This window comes from Oncorhynchus keta, chromosome 35, assembly GCF_023373465.1.
Source record: "Oncorhynchus keta strain PuntledgeMale-10-30-2019 chromosome 35, Oket_V2, whole genome shotgun sequence".
In the NCBI taxonomy this organism is placed as follows: Eukaryota; Metazoa; Chordata; class Actinopteri; order Salmoniformes; family Salmonidae; genus Oncorhynchus; species Oncorhynchus keta.
Window position 1 is genome coordinate 66,329,285 of NC_068455.1, and position 21,168 is coordinate 66,350,452.

The window sequence follows — 21,168 nt, forward strand, 5'->3', positions numbered from 1 at the left end:
GTGCACAGTATAATGTCCTAAAAAACATGCCACAATTAAGTCGATGCTTCACTAACAAGGTGAAAACTGAAACACCTTTTTATAATACATATACTTTCATCAGAAATAATCCACACCAAGACAGAATGTAATTGTAAAAATGTATTTGTACATTTTAGAAGGGAACAGAGTCAAATTACCTATTGTAGTGTTCAACTTACATTAACTGTAGACTGGATAGATCCATATGCCTTGTATAGCCATTGAGTCAATCCCAACAAATTCACTTTAGTGTAAAAAAAAAAAAAAATACAACATGAAAAGCTTTCAAAAATACATTCTGGTACAAAAAAGGCAGTAAAATTGAAATCACGGTGTGAAGTGAAAACATCCCTGGTTAAATGTGCATATATAACAAATATAGCAACTTAAAGCCATGCAGATCACAAAGCCACTAGGAAAAATTGATAAATAAATACAATTGTTATTAATTATGATGACACTTTTCTATTATTAGGCCCTCCGGCTATGGATGTGACTTTACTGTGCAGGCAGGCATTCTGTAGAAACCCTGCGACTTTCCACTAGGGGGAGCACAAAGGCAAAACACTAGTGTTTGACAAAGCTACTTCCTACTTTTTTTTGGCACCGACGCATATTTGTTCATTTCACCCTCCTATCACCAACATACCACTGCTGCAGAGTCAGACAGCAATACTAGGGAGAGTGGCAGCATAGACTTTGCAGGGTGCGATTAGAGTCTTTCAACAATAGGAAAGCCTAGAAGCCTGCGCCCCAGCCCCCTATGCACTTATTATTAGGATCTGAGAGGATTGGGTAAGAGTAGCCCATGAAGCAATATGGCGATACTTCCACCTAGCCTATCAGAGGCTACAGGGAACTAGATAGGTAGGAGCAATAGTTGGGCACAGAAGATTAGTTTAAGCATTAACTTAAGGAGGGCGATGGTGACAAAGATTAACTTAATGGAGATACACACGCACTACAGAAATACCCCATTTGGCAAGTCTGCAACCCACCTGTCTGCTATGGATGCCTCACTGACAATAGAGTTGAATAGAAAACAGACAGGCAACAGTACACCAGCATGTCTGTCTGGGAGCTACCCGCATAGACAAAAGACAACCCTTTCTTTCTCGTCCTTTGGACAACATGTCGGTGTGAGAAATGACTGTGTAGGAAAGTGAGGGTGTGTGACGGAAGGTGTAATATGTGTGAGAAAGCGAGAGGAAAGGGAGACAGGTGTAGACAGGTAAAAGTTGGAATACAGGTTCTTCCCTCTCGATGGCCCAACCGTGGGAAAGGGCATGCCTGACTGAGCCCGCTCTTGCACCACTCCAACAACAGGTTACTTGAAACCAATCTCAGGCCCACATAGAATTCTTAATCTTCTTTCCAATCCCCCTCTTCCAGACTACAAGCTAGGAAACTGAAGGGGTAAAAAGAGTAGCCATCTTGTCATCTTGCAAGCTCCTATGGTCAAAATCCTCTGGATAATACAAGTTTTACACAATCTGCAATGCAACACCAGGCAGAAACACACAGTAATGCTGCCACAGCATTTATATACAGACCCACCACCTGCACCTTCATCCAGCTCTCCCTGTTCTCCTCCATCGCAACAAACAGGATGTGGGCACACTTGGGGGTGGAGAGTTACTTCGAATAAATAAGGATGCAAAGTTAAGAAAACAAATGTCAAAGGAAAAGGAACGTATGGCAACCGACCAGAACTAGGCTGTCTCCCATAATACGGTGGCCCAAAAGGGACACTCAATGTCACAAACCTGGTTCAAACATGAGCAAAACCAAACATCCATCAATCAAATAAGTTAGACAGACACACAACGAGACAACTGTGCTTGGCAGTTGGCACTAAGAGCACAGAAGTCAGTAAGTATAAAAACAAAGCCCAACCAACACACACAAAATCTAACTCAATGACAAATTTGAGGCACAGATCTCAGTTATTCTTCCGCACTGATAATCAATGATTCCAAGTCACTTACTTCCAATGTCAAACCATTCAATTAAAAAGACCACACATTGAAATAACTATTAAGGCAGCATTTCCCAAACTCGGTCCTCGGACCCCAAGGAGTACACGTTTTGGTTTTTGCCCTTGCACTACACAGCTGATTCAAATGATCAAAGCTTGATGATTCATTTATTATTTGAATCAGCTGTGTAGTGCAAGGGCAAAAACCAAAACGTGCCCCCCTTGGGGTCCTGAAGACCGAGTTTGGGAAACCCTGGACTAAGGCATTTCAAGAAGAGAAGTTGAAGAAATATTGTCAAGATATCTCTGTGAGGCGCTTTAGCAGGCTGGAGAATCCTGCGGCATGCTGGGACAGCTCTGCCACGCGGTCCACCATTTCCTGGGTGGCAGAGACCGATGGATAGTTTTGTGCTGCCCCCTTTGTAGCCACGACGACAGCCTTCAGGGCCTGACACAGACGCCCCCCTGAGGTTGTGACCTACGGAGAGAGAAAGACAAAAATACATCTTACCTAAATGTCCCTAATCCCTTTCACCTTGACCTAAAACTCTAATTAATTCTGTTGCAAGCTCTTCTTTATGTTTGACTACAAACTCTACATTTGGATTGAAATGCAGGGTCGTGTTCATTAGGCATAGAATGGAAGAAAACTGACTGCAACAGGTAGGGTCTACCTAAACTCATCCTATGAAAAACATTCATTTTCTTTTTCTGTTGTAAAATGTTTTGCTACAGTGTGCCCTCATGAACACGAGTCACGACCGTGTCATTTTGGCATGAAATGTGTGCTGACCTTTGCTCGGAGGTCAGGAGAGGTCAGGAGTCGGGAGAGGGTGTCCCCGATGAACACCAGCTTGTGCGCCGTCACGATCAAACTCTTCCCCCGGGAAACGAAGACGCGGGGAGGCTGGTTCCCCTGCACACTGTTGAAGAGCACGTCGATGGAGTCGGCCAGACAGGAGAGGTGGGACAGGCTCTGAGACGAGTAGAAGGACAGCAGCTCAGAGTCCTCCAGAGAGAGAGAGATGGGCAGAGGAGGGGAGGGGCTCAACTGGGGGGAGGGGGAGAGACAGAGAGACAGAGGGGAGGGAGAGAGAGAGGGAGAGGGAGGAAAGACAGAGAGATGGAGATGGGGGAGAGACAGAGAGATGGAGATGGGGGAGAGACAGAGAGATGGAGATGGGGGGAGATGGGTGAGAGACAGAGAGATGGAGATGGGGGAGAGACAGAGAGAGGGGGAGGGAGAGAGACAGAGGGGAGGGAGAGAGACAGAGGGGAGAGAGGGGAGGGAGGGGGAGGGAGGGAGGGAGGAAAGACAGGGATGGGGAGAGGGAGATGGGGGAGAGAGAGAGATGGAGATGGAGAGACAGAGAGGGGGGAGAGACAGAAGGGGGGAGACAGAGAAGGGGGGGGACAGAGAAGGGGGAGGGGGAAGAGAGAGAAGGGGGAGGGGGAAGAGAGAGAAGGGGGAGGGGGATGTGAGAGAAGGGGGAGAGAGAGAAGAGGGGGAGAGACAGAAGACAGGCAAAGAGGGGAGAACGAAGAGAAGATAGACAGGGAGAGAGTTAGAGACACAGGGGGGGGGGGGCAGTGAGATAGGGTCATCATTGTCATGGCAGGGATGAACATTGTCACTTATGGAACTGCCATCTATTGTGCAATGGGCCCCCGTTGTCTATTATGTCAAGTTCTTAGAACCACAGATGACCTCTTGTTGTGTGGCTATGACACAAGTTGACGCAACCTAAGCCTACAAAAATATAGGCTGAGAAAAAATGAGAGAAAAATAAAGAGACATTGAGATTGAGGTAGAGATACTGTAAAGGTAAACAAGTCTAGTTGATCCAGGCAGGTTGAAACTGGATAAAGAAGTACAGAGAGCAGATTTACTGTCAATGTAACCTAAAGTCAGGTAGATCAATGTTGACTCACTGGACTGAAGGACAGAGAAAGCTCATCAGTAAATACACAAGAGAGAATGAATGATTCATCCGAGGCCATAGTTTGTGTATGTGGTGTGAAGATGTGAGAAGATGAGTGTGTGTGCTGGGTGATTGGTGTGAAGATGTGAGAAGATGAGTGTGTGTGCTGGGTGATTGGTGTGAAGATGTGAGAAGATGAGTGTGTGTGCTGGGTGATTGGTGTGAAGATGTGAGAAGATGAGTGTGTGTGCTGGGTGATTGGTGTGAAGATGTGAGAAGATGAGTGTGTGTGCTGGGTGATTGGTGTGAAAACAAAGTGTGTGAGAATGAGACAAGCATTTGTGTGACAATTGGAGCATAAGATGTGAGTGTGTGTTACTTACCCTAAGCTCTGTGGTGTGGACAGTCTGGTTTGACACATTCTCCGTCTGGACATCTGAGGGAGGCTCTGGCTTTCCCTGTGGAGGAATGGTGAAAGTACACTACATGACCAAAAGTATGTGGACACTGCTCGTTGAACATCTCATTCCAAAATCATGGAGATTATTATGGAGTTGGTCCCCACCCTTTGCTGCTATAACAGCCATCCTGGGATGGCTTTCCACTCAATGTTATAACATTGCTGTGGGGATTTGCTTCCATTCAGCCGTAACAGCATTAGTGAGGTTGGGCACGGATGTTAGGTGATTAGGCCTGGCTCACAGTCGGTGTTCCAATTCATCCCAAAGGTGTTCGATGGGGTTGAGGTCAGGGCTCTCTGCAGGCCAGTCAAGTTATTACACACCGATCTCGACAAACCATTTCTGTATGGACCTCGCTTTGTGCACAGGGACATTGTCATGCTGAAACAGGAAAGGGCCTTCAGCAAACTGTTGCCACAAAGTTGGAAGCACAGAATCGTCTAGAATGTTTGTATGCTGTAGCATTAAGATTTCCCTTCACTGGAACTAAGGGGCCTAGTATGAACCATGAAAAACAGCCCCAGACCATTATTCCTCCTCCATCAAACTTTACAGTTGGCACTATGCATTGGGGCAGGTAGTGTTCTCCTGGCATCTACCAAACCCAGATTTGTCCGTCAGACTGCCTGATGTTGAAGCATGATTCGTCACTCCAGAGAACGCGTTTCCACCACTCCAGCTGACGCTTGCCATTGCGCATAGTGATCATAGGCTTGTGTGTCCGGGCGGCTGCTCGGCCATGGAAACCCATTTCATGAAGCTCCCAACTAACAGTTCTTGTGCTGACGTTGCTTCCAGAGGCAGTTTGGAACTCGGCAGTGAGTGTTGCTATGCGCGTCAGCACTCGGCGGTCCCATTCTGTGAGCTTGTGTGGCCTACCACTTCCCGGCTGAGCCGTTGTTGCTCCTAGACGTTTCCACTTCACAATAACAGCACTTACAGTTGATCGGGGCAGCTCTAGCAGGGCAGAAATTTGACAAACCCGACTTGTTGGAAAGGTGGCATCCTATGACTGTGCCACATTGAAAGTCGCTGAGCTCTTCAGCAAGGCCATTTGCCTGCCAATGTTGTTCTATGGAGATTGCATGGCTGTGTGCGCAATTTTGTACACCTGTCAGCAACGGGTGTGGCTGAAATGTAGGAATTCACTAATTTGAAGGGGTGTCCACATACTTTTGTAAGTATAATGTAGATACATCACTTTAGAAACAGCCATGGGGCCACAGTGCAGATACTGTCCAATAAAACAACTAGAAGAAGAGAGGCAAACATACAAGAGCGATTATTGTAAGTCACTCTGGATAAAGGAGTCTGCTTAAAGGGCAAGTATTTTTACAATTTGTAGTGGCTGTTTAAAGATAAGCGGTTTCTTCTGAACCATCTAACCTTAAATTGTAGAATCCTGAACTCCCCCTAAAACACAATGTAAAAAATAACTCAAGCACAATGTAAAATGCAGACAAGTGCCAGCAAGGGAGAGGTGAGCGAGAAACAAAAGCCAGCAGATTGAAGACTGACCTGCAGCTTCACGTATCCCACACTGTCTCCAACAGGAAGTGGTGCTGGGGCGGGAGTCAGACCTATCCCAGCGTACTCGTTCCCCATCTCTTCCTCTCCATCGCTCTGCCCTACCATGATGGACATGGTAATGGAGGGTTGTGCGAGGGGCAGGGGGAACGCTGGCTGCGGGGTCGGGGGTAAGGGCCTTTCCTGGATCCAGCTACTCTTGCGTGGTCCCATACCACCACTCCCTACGGGTTTGATCTCCGCTACGGGAAGGGCTGGTAGGGGTCTCCGGGACAGGGAGTCCTGGGAAGGGAGGCGGGGCCGCCCCTGCGTCTGTAACAGGATGGTGGAGTCCTCCAGCGCCCGTTGGACCATAGAGAGCAGGGTGTCTGACGGAGGGGCGTGGCCACAGGAAGACAAAGCAGGAAGTAGATCTGAGAGGCGGGCCCAAGCCAGTTGGAGAGAGGGAGGGACCTCGCTGGGTTGACTCAACTTCCAGATGGACAGGATCTCAGCCAATGAGGTAGCCAGGTCCCTTGAGGAGGCGGGTGCACCCGAGGCAGTGCTCAGCACCGATTGGACAAGACTGGAAAGCGAGGTTCTCCATTGGATGTCACCAGACCCATTACTGGATACAGATAACCTATGTGTGGAAGACGATGTTGACATTGCCGAAGAGGGCAAGACGTCAAGGGTGAGAGCAGGCATGTTGTAGATGCCGCAGTCCGGCTCGGAGGTGGAGCCCAAGTCGCTGCCCTCACCCAGCCCCAGCGGTGCTCTCTTCCCTTGGCCGAGGACAGAGTAGACTTGGCCGTGCTCCGTCTCCTCCAGGGGGATGATGGTGGACATGTCCCCCGGGGCCAGGGGTAGGCCAGGAAGGGAGGGAACGCTGTAAACGTCCTCCTCTGATTCAGCAGTTGTAACAGACGCTTGGACGTTGTAGGTCTGCTGTTGGGGGTCTGATGACGTGCTGAGTATTATAGTGGGAACATTGTACACCTGAAAGAGAGAAATGGAGATGAAGACAGAAAGGGATGGAAGGAGATGGAGAAAGAAAGTAAATAGCTACTTTCCTCAAGGGGATATTGCTCTCTATTTTGCCCCCTGGCCCAGACACCAATTGCTCAGTTAGACAAAATAATGTCTAAAGCACCAGTGTAAAGGGCACCTAGATCATTCAACAGGACGAGCTGGGTCTATATGGCGCAGAGCAAGTCTTCCTTGACCGTTATTGTTCTTCAAGTCATTCCATTCAGTCATTCTAAGCTCCTAGTCAGTAGTACTGTTTGTTATGCATGTTCTAGAAGAACAGAGGAGGAGATTGGATAGCCTGGCCATTACATTCCCACTGCGGTATAGACAGCTGGGTGTGACTGGGAGAAAATAGCAACAGCAGTATTCAGATCACACAGACTGGAATGCAGCTGACAGAGAAACAGGTGTGGCAGAGAGAGAGAGACAGACGGAGGGAGGGGCTGTGGGAGGAAGGAACAGGTGAAGGAAAGTTGAGCCGAGAGAGAAAGAGGGGGACTGTGAGAAAGAGGGGGACTGAGAGAAAGAGGGGGACTGAGAGAAAGAGGGGGACTGAGAGAAAGAGGGGACTGAGAGAAAGGGGAGTAAATGAGAGAAAGAGGGGAGTAAATGAGAGAAAGAGGGGAGTAAATGAGAGAAAGAGGGGAGTAAATGAGAGAAAGAGGGGAGTAATGAGAGAAAGAGGGGAGTACTGAGAGAAAGAGAGGGTGAGTGAGGGGCAGAGGGAGGAAGGGAAGAACAGGTGAGGGAAGGTTGAGAGCTGAGGGGGGAGAGGGAGAATCAGACAAAGAAGAGAAAGGAGAGGGAGAAAGAAAGATGAAGTGAGAGCGAGGAGTGAGAAAAAGACAGAGAGAAAGAAGAGAGCCAGGGAGAGAGAGAGAAATGGAGTAGGAGAGGAGAGAGATGGTGTCTGCACTGTGGAGGAAGAATCCCGACTGACCTCTGACTCTAGGTCAGTGTGTGGGGGGAGGGAGCGGGGGGTGTTGTAGATGTTCTCGTCGTCACACAGCGCTGCTGGGGCTTGCCGATGCCACCTACTGCTGGGAGGAGTATCATACACCTAGTAGACCAGGCACAACACAACATATCATAAGACTGTTATATGCTTGTTATAAGCACAAGGTCAATAGTTCACATTGGTTAACTAGGGTTGGAGTTTTTCCTGAATGCATGACTTGACGGGGAATAACTCTGGGGCCTAGTCATGACGAGATTGTCAGTCGGTCACCTGTTCGTCGAGGTTCTCGTCATCAGGATCTGCATACTCTCTGCCCTCTCCTTTCTTATTCTGCCCATTCTTCTTCTTTTCATCCGATGTCATCCTCCCATCCTTGCTCTCCTGCTGCAAGGGTACAGGAGTCGACTGGGGGGTGGAGATGGCAGGCTTAGAGGTGGACACAGGGGTTCCAGGCTGGGGCAAGTCTTTTCTGGTGACACCCCTCACTGGAGGGGCTGGAGGAGGTGGCTTACGGGCAAAGTTTGGTGACCTGGGCACTCTGCCTTGTCCCTGTCCTGGTCTGGCCAGCAAGGGGGACCCCCTGACGGGGGTAGCCGGTGCTAGCTTCCCTCTGGCGATGGGAGGGGTGGAGGGCACACCACTCTGACCTCTGGGGGTTCCTGGGATCACGCCTTTCAGCTGAGGTTTGGGGGATCCCAGTGCAGGGACGGGTGGAGTCCTGAGAATCCCTGCTCCCACATGGGTGGGGGTCTGGTACATCATCCCAGGGGTGCCCTGTGCCAGTTTGGAATGAGGGGTGAGGGGCTTGAGGGGGGCCCCCCTGTCCCCGTTGACCTGTGACGGGGTGAGGCTCTGAGTCTCCAGGATCCTGGTAGCGATGGGGGTAACCTGGGTCGCCACGGCCACCCCTGCTGCCCCTCCTGTGGGGGTCTGGTAGAACTCCTCGCTGGGCAGTACAGTACCTCTGGGGACCAGGTAACAGCTGTCAGAGTGGCCTGCAGCCGCTACAGTCTCCCTGGGGACAAGGTAGGTGTTGTCCTCTGGCCCTTCAGGAGCTAGACCCACAGCCCGGGGCATCCCACTGGGGGCCAGATAGACATTCTCTGGGCCAGGGGCTCCAGTCAGACCCCCTGGTGATCTGTGGTGCTGGGGCCCAAGAAGTGTGGGGGTGGAGGGGGTCTGGTAAAGAGTCCCGGCTGAGTCTACATCTCTGCCTCGGAGGGAAGGCGAGCGCGGGCGCCCCGTCACCCCCCCGTCCCAATCGGGTAGGGGGCGTGTGCCAGAGCTGGAGCGGGAGCGTGGGCGACCCCCTACCTCGGCCTGTCGGAGGACCCCTGGTCTAGAGGCAACAGGCACCGCCCCTGGGTTCTGGTACAGGGCCTCCCCCAGGCTAGGTGGGGTGCGGTAGACGCCGTCTATGTCCTCCGTGGAGACTGCTGTGCGGGCCAGGGGGCCAGGGGAGAGGTACACTGAGTCTTCGCTGGGGGCGCGGCTAGGGGGTCGGGGGTCAGACCCCGGGGTGGTGTGGAGGAGGCGGAGGCGGTTGGCGGGGGCGATGCCCTGGCGCCCATGGAGGGAGCAGAGCCACCAGCCAGGACCCCCTCCCTGCTCCTGTTCTAGAACCATCAGGATGTCCCCCTTCCGGAAGGCCAGCTCCTCAGGGCTCTCTGCTGCATTGTCAAACAGGGCCTTCGCCAGCACCGTCTGAGGAGGGGGGGAAAGAGGGACAGGGAAAACATATATATAACACAGAAATAACTCATGACACAGTCATTTCTCCAAAATAAGAGATCCACAAAACACCCATCACTATCCCAGCGCTAATCCAGAGTTTTTCCTAATGAAGTCACGTGGTCAGGAAAAACTTTGGACACTAGTAATAGGGGGCAGTGATGACAGGAATGCACACACAGAGACAGCCTAACATCACACCTGGAAGCATACATCTACATACTGACAGGACTGCACACAGACAAATGCATTGACTTGATGCCAAGAAAGAGATTGAGAATAGCTGATTGTATAACGGTTTAAGTGAAGTATAACGGTTTAAGTGAATAGAAGAGCTAAAGATCAAGAGGGAGGAGCTAAACAAAAACAGTGTGGTGGCGAGAAAGAGAGAACACATTCAGTCCCATCATGACTAAACACATAATGATATAAGTGCTGAATCCCTATATACTTAGTTACTGCACACAGTACTTTCAGGGTGAGTAAAAAAGAGAGTCAGAGGAGGGAGGAACGATTGAAAAGACAAGAGGAGTAAATGGTCATGAGAAAAGAGAGGGATGGATGGAGGGAGAGAGGGAGGGGGCGAAGGGAGGGAGGGAGACAACATCTGTCCCTAGTTTGGGGTTTAATTGCCGTCCCATGGGCCTCCTCTCATCTTCTCCTTTTCAAAACCCTAACCCCTGGGGATTGGCTATAGAGACAAGCTGAGCCCTGAGCTGCGTTCAGTATGAAGGAAATTTAAATTTAAAAAAAAAATGTAAAAGTCAAAGTGTCCAATCTTGTCTTATTAGAACACAGCATTTTGTTTTCAGTTGAAAAACATTTTGCACTACTAGCTCTACTCTGAAACATGCCTGCTGGAAACAGTGGATGGAAGCCAGGGCAATGTTCAATTACGTAAAAACCGCATCCTTCATTCCCTCCCTTCCCCGAATGATGTAATCACTGATTTGAGAGTATTGGATGGGGACAACAAAAAGGTTCACATCAGCCAATGGCCTTTCACCGATCCAGTTATGTCATATCAGTGATTCTCCCAAAGAAGAAGGATGATACATTTTTAAGTATTCAAACATGGCCCTGGTTTGAAAAATAACTAGTACCATGTCACCAGTTGGGCTCATTTCATCAGTGGCTGCTTACCCACCATATCTCATACAAAAAGTGTGCACACACACACGATTGGTACTCACAGAGAGGGACATGTTTACTCTTCCTCAGACAGTGCTCCCGTCAGGATGTTGGGTCAGGCTCACAAACAGACAGAGTCCTCCATCTAGAACCAAGAGGTGAACTGCGGACTGCTGCGGAGTCCAAACACACGATCCGAGTTGTGTTCAAGGGAAACGCCACCAGCCTCCTTCAAGGCTGCGAGATGTCCTACCTTCTTCACTCACCAACGCCCATAGGGTTCTTCTGTGTTGAGGGCATGATTGAACTGCTTCTTCTTGGCTCAGTGTTGTCGATCATTCTTGAGATTAAGATTAGAAAAGCCAGTTTGGCCGGATTGTGATGCAATCATCATTTCACACTCCTGATTCCACTGAAGGAGAATCCTAGTCAGGGAAATGATGAAATCGTTAGTGTTGTTCTCACTTTGTAAACAACATAGTCTAGATCCTTAGAGGATGTCAACATCTACCACTTGTATTTAGAGCCAATTCATAACTTCTGTCTTCTTACCATATCCCATGTTGTGGTCACACATCCATGATTTACAAGACTCACTACTGCATTTGACAAACAACTCCAAGGGTCCATCACAGAGTAAGATCCTTCAGATAAAAAGGCTCAACTGACCGGAATAATTTACCTATAGAAATCAGGGCATTTTAAGAAAGCCTTTTGTCAAATATTAAGAACAAACTGTTTTTAACTAATAGAAACATCACCATGTTAAGATATTTGTAAATATGTATGTATTATATACACTTAGTTTTATTAGTAGTTGTAGCATTTGTTTTTATTAGTTGTAGGCCAATTAGTAGTTGTACAACAACTTGCTATTCTGTTAATGTACTTTTAAAAATATTATTAGACAGTAGTTGGCATATTATTATTGTTACTAAGTATTGTTTGTTTAGTTTTTTCTCCCTTTGAACACTTGAAAACAAGCATCTCAAGAGATTTCATCCTGCAAATGCTACCCCAATGACAGATCTACAGTTAAAATGCAAGCGTTCAAAATATGTAACAAGCGTTATTAGAAAAATGTATATCAAATAACGGTGGCAATTATTATTCTGTAAAAACTTAATTGGCAGCATAAAACTCAGAGGTTGCATATCAAGTTACCAGGCAGTTGGATCAGTCAGCCAAGACGAAATTTTAGACCATGGCATGGATCGACTCAGATGACGTAAATATTTGCTAACAAACGTTCGCTAGCCCCTTAAAGTTAGCACACAGCTCACCCGATCGCTGATCAAAAAAATTAAAATGAATGAATATTCAATATTTTGTTAGCTCACTTGGATAATGTGGGCCAAATTGTATCTACATCGATGGAGCGGAGGCTAGCTTGTTACTGTAACGTAAAGCGCTAGCTAGCCTATAGCCAATGGGCAAAACAAAAGGGGGCATGAAATCAGTTCGCTAACAAGCAAACTTCAGTCTGCATTCAAAATGACACTCACTTGTTATTTTGTTCGCTAGCGTACTTACCCTTGATGAAATAGAAACATTTCATGCAATACTGGAGAAAAAAAAGACAGCTATCGAGCGTTCCCTTATTTCAGTTGAGGAAATTCGTGGCAAACGAGGTTTTTCCTCGTATGTCTCCCTCCGGAGAAGGACTACGTAATTGGATACGACCCTCTTGCGGTAAAGCGCAACATTTTTGAGGATGGAGAAACCGAAGATTACAGCTCCGCCTTCAGCATTTCACTCGGGAGACTCTGGTGCTTTCACATACACAGATAGTTCAATCTGGGCCATTTTTATCTGGCAAGGAGAGATGCTGTAACCAACTAATTACGTTTAATGTAAGTAGATGGTAAACGCAATAAATTGTTATATGCTATTTGCTTTGCTGCGGGTTTGTGGATTCTGTTTGAATGGAGCACAGGCTGCCGTATAGACGAGAGTACAGGCGCAATCACAATAGACGCAGTTGTAAATAAAGCAGTACACCCAGGATAGGACTTTTACTTTGGAGAAGTACCGGAAACGCGTCTTTAAACTCGTGTTTTTATTCCTGTCTTCTGTCACTGGACGTAAAGGACTTTGCACAGAGGTACTTTGAACTTACACTTTGTAAACCAACAGTACGCCAAATCTTGATTATTGGTGTTACATGTAGCCGTTATTGATCAGAAAGTCAAAGGTAAGGTCATATCATTGTATTTTGAATTCAACATAACACTTGTATTCTTGCACAATTCAACCTTCACCTAATTTCTGCTCTTCATAACCGAGGTCTAGACACTGATAGCCACAATAAGGAGGCACATCGTGGATAAAGCAATGTAATAACTAAGGGACCTAGTAACTAAGGCATAATGTTTTGAAAGGGTCACTTGTGGGTTGGCACCTGCATTTGTGTGTCTACTGTATGTGTGTGCACTGAGAAATCTTCTCTCTTTCCAGGTAATGCTGAGGTGTTTTGTTAGCAGGAGCCTTTTGACCAATCCTGTCGCAGGTCAAACAAGAAATATGTCTGGGGGCAGTCTTGCTGGGTCTCAAAGCAGTCTTGCAGGGAAGGTCGCCATAGTGACTGCCTCCACTGATGGGTAAGGAATAGCTGTGCCTACTGTTTTGCTGGGGATGTATTTAATTTGTTTATAGTGAATTGCCCACCTGCTCTATGGTCCTATGATGAGTTTTTCCTGACCGCTTAGCCTGACCTGGAAAAACTATGGGCACCAAGTTAGCCTATAAGCCATAACAAGTGTCTATGGAATAGGGGCCAGAGTTTTTCCTGGTCAGACCACACAGTCAGGGAAAGCTCTAGGCCACACAAAGCTCTCAGCCACACTCAAGGTACTAAATGATATCATAACCGCCATCGATAAAAGACAGTACTGTGCAGCCGTCTTCATCGACCTCGCCAAGGCTTTCGACTCTGTCAATCACCAAATTCTTATCGGCAGACTCAACAGCCTCGGTTTTTCGGATGACTGCCTTGCCTGGTTCACCAATTACTTTGCAGACAGAGTTCAGTGTGTCAAATCGGAGGGCATGCTGTCCGGTCCTCTGGCAGTCTCTATGGGGGTGCCACAGGGTTCAATTCTCGGGCCGACTCTTTTCTCTGTATATATCAATGATGTTGCTCTTGCTGCGGGCGATTCCCTGATCCACCTCTACGCAGACGACACCATTCTATATACTTTCGGCCCGTCATTGGACACTGTGCTATCCAACCTCCAAACGAGCTTCAATGCCATACAGCACTCCTTCCGTGGCCTCCAACTGCTCCTAAACGCGAGTAAAACCAAATGCATGCTTTTCAACCGATCGCTGCCTGCACCCGCATGCCCGACTAGCATCACCACCCTGGATGGTTCCAACCTTGAATATGTGGACATCTATAAGTACCTAGGTGTCTGGCTAGACTGCAAACTCTCCTTCCAGACTCACATCAAACATCTCCAATCAAAAATCAAATCCAGAGTCGGCTTTCTATTCCGCAACAAAGCCTCCTTCACTCACGCTGCCAAGCTTACCCTAGTAAAACTGACTATCCTACCGATCCTCGACTCGGCGATGTCATCTACAAAATGGCTTCCAACACTCTACTCAGCAAACTGGATGCAATCACAGTGCCATCCGTTTTGTCACTAAAGCACCTTATACCACCCACCACTGCGACTTGTATGTTTCTGTCGGCTGGCCCTCACTACATATTCGTCGCCAGACCCACTGGCTCCAGGTCATCTACAAGTCCATGCTAGGTAAAGCTCCGCCTTATCTCAGTTCACTGGTCGATGGCAACACCCATCCGTAGCACGCGCTCCAGCAGGTGTATCTCACTGATCATCCCTAAAGCCAACACCTCATTTGGCCGCCTTTCGTTCCAGTACTCTGCTGCCTGTGACTGGAACGAATTGTAAAAATCGCTGAAGTTGGAGACTTTTATCTCCCTCACCAACTTCAAACATCAGCTATCCGAGCAGCTAACCGATCGCTGCAGCTGTACATAGTCTATTGGTAAATAGCTCACCCTTTTCACCTACCTCATTCCCATACTGTTTTTATACTGTTTTTATTTATTTACTTTTCTGCTCTTTTGCACACCAATATCTCTACCTGTACATGCCCATCTGATCATTTATCACCAGTGTTAATCTGCAAAATTGTATTATTCGCCTACCTCCTCATGCCTTTTGCACACATTGTATATAGACTGCCCATTTTTTTCTACTGTGTTATTGACTTGCTAAATTGTTTACTCCATGTGTAACTCTGTGTTGTCTGTTCACACTGCTATGCTTTATCTTGGCCAGGTCGCAGTTGCAAATGAGAACTTGTTCTCAACTAGCCTACCTGGTTAAATAAAGGTGAAATAAATAAATAAATAAATATCATCCTTCTCCTACTGACTGTGTCTTCTTCTACTTCTTCTCTTTCAGAATTGGTCTGGCTGCAGCTCAGGCTCTCGGTCAGAGAGGGGCTCACGTTGTGGTGAGCAGCAGACGTCAGTCCAACGTGGACAAGGCCGTGGCACTACTGCAGAGTGAGAAGATACAAGTGACCGGAACGACTTGCAACGTTGGGAAAAGTGAAGACAGAGAAAGACTGGTTAACATGGTAAAGAAAAAGCCAATACATTTGGCTCCTATTCCAGAAGGTGCACACAGAGTAGACATCAGTTGATCATCACGCGACAATATCGTATTCAATTTATACACCTTCAAATTGTGACCACCATCACACTCAACTTCAGCACAGTGACATTCCAGTACATCATCGATACTGTAGTTCCCACTTCTTGACACGGGGTCACAGGCACAGCCATCAGTCACATGCCCTTCCAGAATGTCAGTGTTGTTATTTTCCATTCTGTTTAGACAGTGGAACATTGTGGAGGTATAGACATCCTGGTCTCGAACGCAGCAGTCAACCCTTTCTTTGGAAACATCATGGACTCCACAGCAGCAGTCTGGGATAAGGTGCGTTATGCGTCCAAGCATCTTACAAATGTTTTGACAAGCAACTGGACCGAAAATGCCCCATATACTGAAGCCTTGATGCAATGAAATATGTTACATGTCTAACAGTGCCGCATTTCCCTTCCTTCGTTTAATGTAACAAGTTATTTGAAGTATTCAGTAAGTTGTGTAATAACTATGTGATAAGTATTCATTGGTTGGTTTAACATACAGTTGAAGCCGGAAGTTTACATACACTTAGGTTGGAGTCATTTAAAACTAGGTTTTCAACCATTCAAAAAATGTCTTGTTAACAAACTATAGTTTTGGCAAGTTGGTTAGGACATATGCTTTGTGCATGACACAAGTAATTTTTCCAACAATTGTTTACAGACAGATTATTTCACTTATAATTCACTGTATCACAATTCCAGTGGGTCAGAAGTTGACTGTGCATTTAAACAGCTTGGAAAAAGTCCAGAAAATGTCAGGTCTTTAGAAGCTTCTGATAGGTTAATTGACATCATTTGAGTCAATTGGAGGTGTACCCGTGGATATATTTCAAGGCCTACCTTCAAACTCAGTGCCTCTTTGCTTAACATCATGGGAAAATCAAAAGAAATTAGCCAATACCTCAGAAAAAGAAATTGTAGACCTCCACAAGTCTGGTTCATATTTGGGAGCAATTTCCAAATGCCTGAAGGTACCACGTTCATCTGTACAAACAATAGTACGCAAGTATAAACACCATGGGACCACACAGACATCATACAGCTCAGGAAGGAGACACGTTCTGTCTCCTAGAGATGAATGTACTTTGGTGCGAAAAGTGTAAATCAATCACAGAACAACAGCAAAGGACCTAGTGAAGATGGAGGAAACAGGTACAAAAGTATCTATATCCACAGTAAAACAAGTCCTATATCGACATAACCTGAAAGGCCGATCAGCAAGGAAGAGGCCACTGCTCCAAAACTGCCATAAAAAAGCCAGACTACGGTTTGCAACTGCACATGGGGACAAAGATCATACTTTTTGGAGAATGAATGTGAATTCTGATGAAACAAAAATAAAACTGGTCATAATGACCATCGTTATGTTTGGAGGAAAAAGGGAGACGCTTGCAAGCCGAAGAACACCATCCCAACCGTGAAGCATGGGGGTGGCAGCATCATGTTGTGGGGGTGCTTTGCTGCAGGAGGGACTGGTGCACTTCACAAAATTGATGGCATCGTGAGGAAAGGAAATGATGTGGATATATTGAAGCAACATCTCAAGACATCAGTCAGGAAGTTAAAGCTTGGTCGCAAATTTGTTTTCCAAATGGATAATGACCCCAAGCATACTTCCAAAGTCGTGGCAAAATGGCTTAAGGACAACAAAGTCAAGGTATTGGAGTGGCCATCACAAAGCCCTGACCTCAATGCTATAGGAAATTTGTGTGCAGAACTGAAAAAGACTGTGCGAACAAGGAGGCCTACAAAACCGACTCAGTTACACCAGCTCTGTCAGGAGGAATGGGCCAAAATTCACCCAACTTATTGTGGGAAGCTTGTGGAAGGCTACCCGAAACGTTTGACCCAAGTTAAAATGTTTAAAGGCAATGCTACCGAGTACTAATTGAGTGTATGTAAAAACTTCTGACACACTGGGAATGAGATGAAAGAAATAAAAGCTGAAATAAATCACTCTACATTATTACAATAAAGTTGTGATCGTAACTGGCCTAAGACAGGGAATTCTTACAAGGATTAAATGTCAGGAATTGTGAAAAACTGAGTTCAAATGTATTTGGCTGAGGTGTATGTAAACATCTGACTTCAACTGTAAATGCCTAAGTATTCATTAGTTGGTTTAACATAGATGCTTAAGTATTCATTAGTTGGTTTAACCAACTATTCATTAGTTGGGCCTCCCGAGTGGCGCATCGGTTTAAGAGACTGCATCTCAGTGCAAGAGACGTCACTGCAGTACCTGGTCCGAATACAGACTGCATCACATCCGGCCGTGATTGAGAGTCCCATAGGACGGCGCACAATTGGCCTAGCGTCGTCCGGGTTTGGCCCGGTGTATGCCGTCATTGTAAATAAGAATTTGTTCTCAACTGACTTGCCAAGTTAAATAAAGGTTTCACACATTCACATAGATGCTTGGGTATTCCTTGGTTGATTTAACATAGTTGCTTTGTTTACATGATCTAATGCTGTACTTTTCACTTCCATGCAGATCCTGGATGTGAATGTTAAGGCAGCCTTTCTTATGACCCAACTGGTGGTGCCTCACATGGAGAAGAGGGGGTGAGAGAGAATATGTAAATAATGAAGTAGGAAGGTTTTGTGAACTATACCAATTACAATGTATGTGTTTCCCAGGGGCGGGAGTGTTGTGTTTGTGTCCTCTGTCGCCGGCTACCAGCCTATGCAGGTAAGCTCCTCTGATTTTCCCTCTGAATGGCTCTCGGGTCGATCATCTCAGAATTTGTTGTGTGTAGTGTTCATTTATATTAGCATGAAGAAATATTTTTTCAACGTGACCTTTGATTCCCCCCAGGCCCTGGGTCCTTACAGTGTGAGTAAGACGGCCCTATTAGGCCTAACCAGAGCCTTGGCTCCTGAACTGGCCCAGAGCCACATCCGTGTCAACTGTGTGGCCCCCGGCATCATCAAGACCCGCTTCAGCCAAGCAGTGAGGATCCCCTCCCTTTCTATCGTCATCTTCACCGGTTTACTCTTTTCATATTTGCTTACCCTCTATTTCTATCACTCGTTTGGCTGTTGTTTTCCTATCATTCACACAGATAGGAGTTTTTGATCATGCAGAGTTCTTATTCTCTCTCAGTTGTGGCAGGACGAAGACGTTGTGGACGAGTTCAAGAAGCAGCTTAGCATTAAAAGGTTGCCTTCAACTTCATTCTTAAGGTACATCGTTTAGTTCGGTGTACATTCTTACCCTCAAGTGTTATTGTTTTTATGCAGTGTGTCCACAAATGTGTCTGACCCATTGTGACTGAATTGGTAGAATTTGCTTGTGTAACATTGAAAGACATGTTGCAGTGTTGTTGACGTCATATCTGTATTTGGCTGTCTTTATGCATGTTCACCATGGTGGTCTGGTTTGATTTGTTACTTGTGTATTATTCTCCCAGGGTTGGGGAGCCAGAGGAGATCGGTGGAGTGATCGCTTTCCTGTGCTCTAAGGACGCGTCCTACATCACTGGAGAGACCATCACTGTGACTGGAGGGATGAGCTGCAGGTTGTGAGACTAGTCGGGCTTTAAAGTGTCAATAGAATCTGGCCACGCTGACTGACTATGCTTGTAATGTAAGAATGGACTGTAAAGACAGATTTATTCTACATCGCAGAGAAATGGAATCCTCTAAGATGGTAGTGACATGAGGACACTAAGGCAGGAAGTGGACAGTGTTGACACCACTGCTGAGATTACTGACATTCTCAGTATGCTTTTCAGTGGGCTCTATACAGTGTATTGGGTTAATAACAAATTAACACAATGTATTATTACTACACTTCAAAGACTGTCACAGCACACTAAAGCATTTGAGCTCACAAGCAGGGTCCAAATGTCTGTTTTTGCTCTGTCCCACCATCAAGTCCTTAGGAACTATAACTACATTGCCTTAATAAACAAGAGTTAACGCTGTCATACGTTTGATTATTGGACTTCATAAATATAGATACAGGAACTAGTAAATACAACATTTATTATACTATACACAATTAAATTGTAGTTCTTCACACTAAGACATTGGATGTGTGAAAAATAACTATTATTTGGCAGATGCATAAATTTCCCTTTGATTCATTATTTGCTTTTTGAAGATCCTGCATCTGGTTATTAGAAAAGGACAATTGAACTCTATCATTATATATAAGTCAAAGTAATTAGCAAAACTCTTCTCAATTTGTGCAAGTTTTTTCCTCAGTTATCAATGTGTCAAGATATTCCTATTACCCCTAAAAGAAAATGTGTTGGCCAATTGAACTGACAAGTATTACAGCACACAGGTAGTGCAGTTTTGGTGACAGGTCAATCCTTTTGACTTCACAATAAAAGTCACCCAGGTTTAAAAAAAATGCTTATTCCAAAGTGATTCAGATAGAAAGAATTGTAAAACTCTGCTAGTCAGTCACTATTAAATATTTTCTTACAGTGGATGGTGAAATGATTTTGCCATGTCTAAAAAACAGACCATATAAATTGGCATAACAGCACAAACAGATCTGGGACCAGGATAAATGATTTTGCCATAGACCTGTGAATTATTGAGTGTCATCTGTGTCCGTTGCCGTGAGACAGCAGGTGGCGTCGGGCCATGCCGGGCTTAAAGAACTCGCTGAGGGTTGGGCACTTAGGTGTCGTGCTTGGACCTGTAGTAGGGCTTCACAAACAACTGGGGGAGACAGAGAGCACATTAGACTGCAGTGGTTTCAGGAACCATAGAGCAAGCAAGGTTAATAATAAAAGTTGCTTCCCAAGGCTCTACTTACACTGCCTTTGAAATTCTTTGTCGCTTCATCCTCTGAATATCCATTGACATCCTGTGTCACCGGTTACTGGAGAAGTTAACATTTCTAGATGTAAACGAGATGGGAGAACGTAAGGGTATGGTAGTAGGTGCCAGGTGGTGTAATGGCTAGGCAACGATAACTGCACTGACATAACATACTCACTTAACCATAGAATTGAGAGTACATGCATGCAGATATGATCAATGCACAGTTCATGGAGGTGTAAACAGTGGAGTAAAAGTCCTACACTTCTGCTAATACTGGACATTTACAATAATGTGATGACACTATGTATTTTTTGATTATTCCCCCCCCCAGTCGCGTCGGTGCAATTTTCACAAGTTTGTGATCACAACTTAGTACAAACCTCAACTGATCAAAACGGCAGTTTTCAAATCTCTAAGCATATTTTCAATTGACTTAAGTACAACACACAATTAATTATAGGTCACTATTTCCACACTACTTTTAATATGATTCTCTTTTGTTAAAATACATTTTACTCTTACTTAGACTGCTCTTAATTGATAATCACTTAACCGTTTGGTAAACCTACAGATTTGCCTACTACAGATTGAGAACTACATAATGAAAAGATATGTTTGTGAAGAAGCTTAGTGTACAAAACATTAGGAACACCTTCCCAATATTGAGTTGCACCCCCTATTGCCCTCAGACCAGCTTCAGTTTGTCAGGGCATGGACTAAAAGGTGTCAAAAGCATTCCTGATACGCATGGAAAACTGTTCAGTGTGAAAAACCCAGCAGCGTTGCAGTTCTTGACACAAGACCACCTGGCACCTACTACCATACCCTGTTCAAAAGCACCTACACATTTTCTGAATGGTGCACATACACAATCCATGGCTCAATTGTCTCAAGGCTTACAAATGCTTCTTTAACCTGCCTTCTCCCCTTCATCTACACTGATTGAATTGACA

At 45.9% G+C, this 21,168-nt stretch overlaps 2 protein-coding genes across 6 annotated transcripts; one reads left to right on the top strand and one right to left on the bottom strand.

The window, feature by feature from the left end:
- Positions 1-126: 126 nt before the first annotated feature.
- Positions 127-12,435, bottom strand: efs (embryonal Fyn-associated substrate). Its single transcript, XM_035753328.2, has 8 exons — positions 12,274-12,435; positions 10,803-11,165; positions 8,149-9,582; positions 7,861-7,980; positions 5,901-6,887; positions 4,305-4,379; positions 2,793-3,050; positions 127-2,477 (listed from the first exon to the last, which is right to left on the bottom strand). The coding sequence occupies exons 2-8, from the start codon at positions 10,812-10,814 to the stop codon at positions 2,295-2,297; spliced, it is 3,069 nt and encodes a 1,022-aa protein (XP_035609221.2). The 5' UTR covers positions 10,815-11,165; positions 12,274-12,435; the 3' UTR covers positions 127-2,294.
- LOC118373540 (dehydrogenase/reductase SDR family member 4-like) lies at positions 11,238-19,359 on the top strand. Of its 5 annotated transcripts, none has more exons than XM_052497339.1 (9): positions 11,238-11,376; positions 13,198-13,340; positions 15,180-15,357; positions 15,618-15,719; positions 17,925-17,995; positions 18,071-18,122; positions 18,249-18,383; positions 18,537-18,616; positions 18,844-19,359. In XM_052497339.1, the coding sequence occupies exons 2-9, from the start codon at positions 13,201-13,203 to the stop codon at positions 18,956-18,958; spliced, it is 873 nt and encodes a 290-aa protein (XP_052353299.1). In that variant the 5' UTR covers positions 11,238-11,376; positions 13,198-13,200; the 3' UTR covers positions 18,959-19,359. The 5 variants fall into 5 exon arrangements, with proteins under 5 accessions (XP_052353299.1, XP_052353300.1, XP_052353298.1 ...); XM_052497340.1 differs by lacking the exon at positions 11,238-11,376 and adding an exon at positions 12,461-12,593; XM_052497338.1 differs by lacking the exon at positions 11,238-11,376 and adding an exon at positions 12,715-12,844.
- Positions 19,360-21,168: the final 1,809 nt, after the last annotated feature.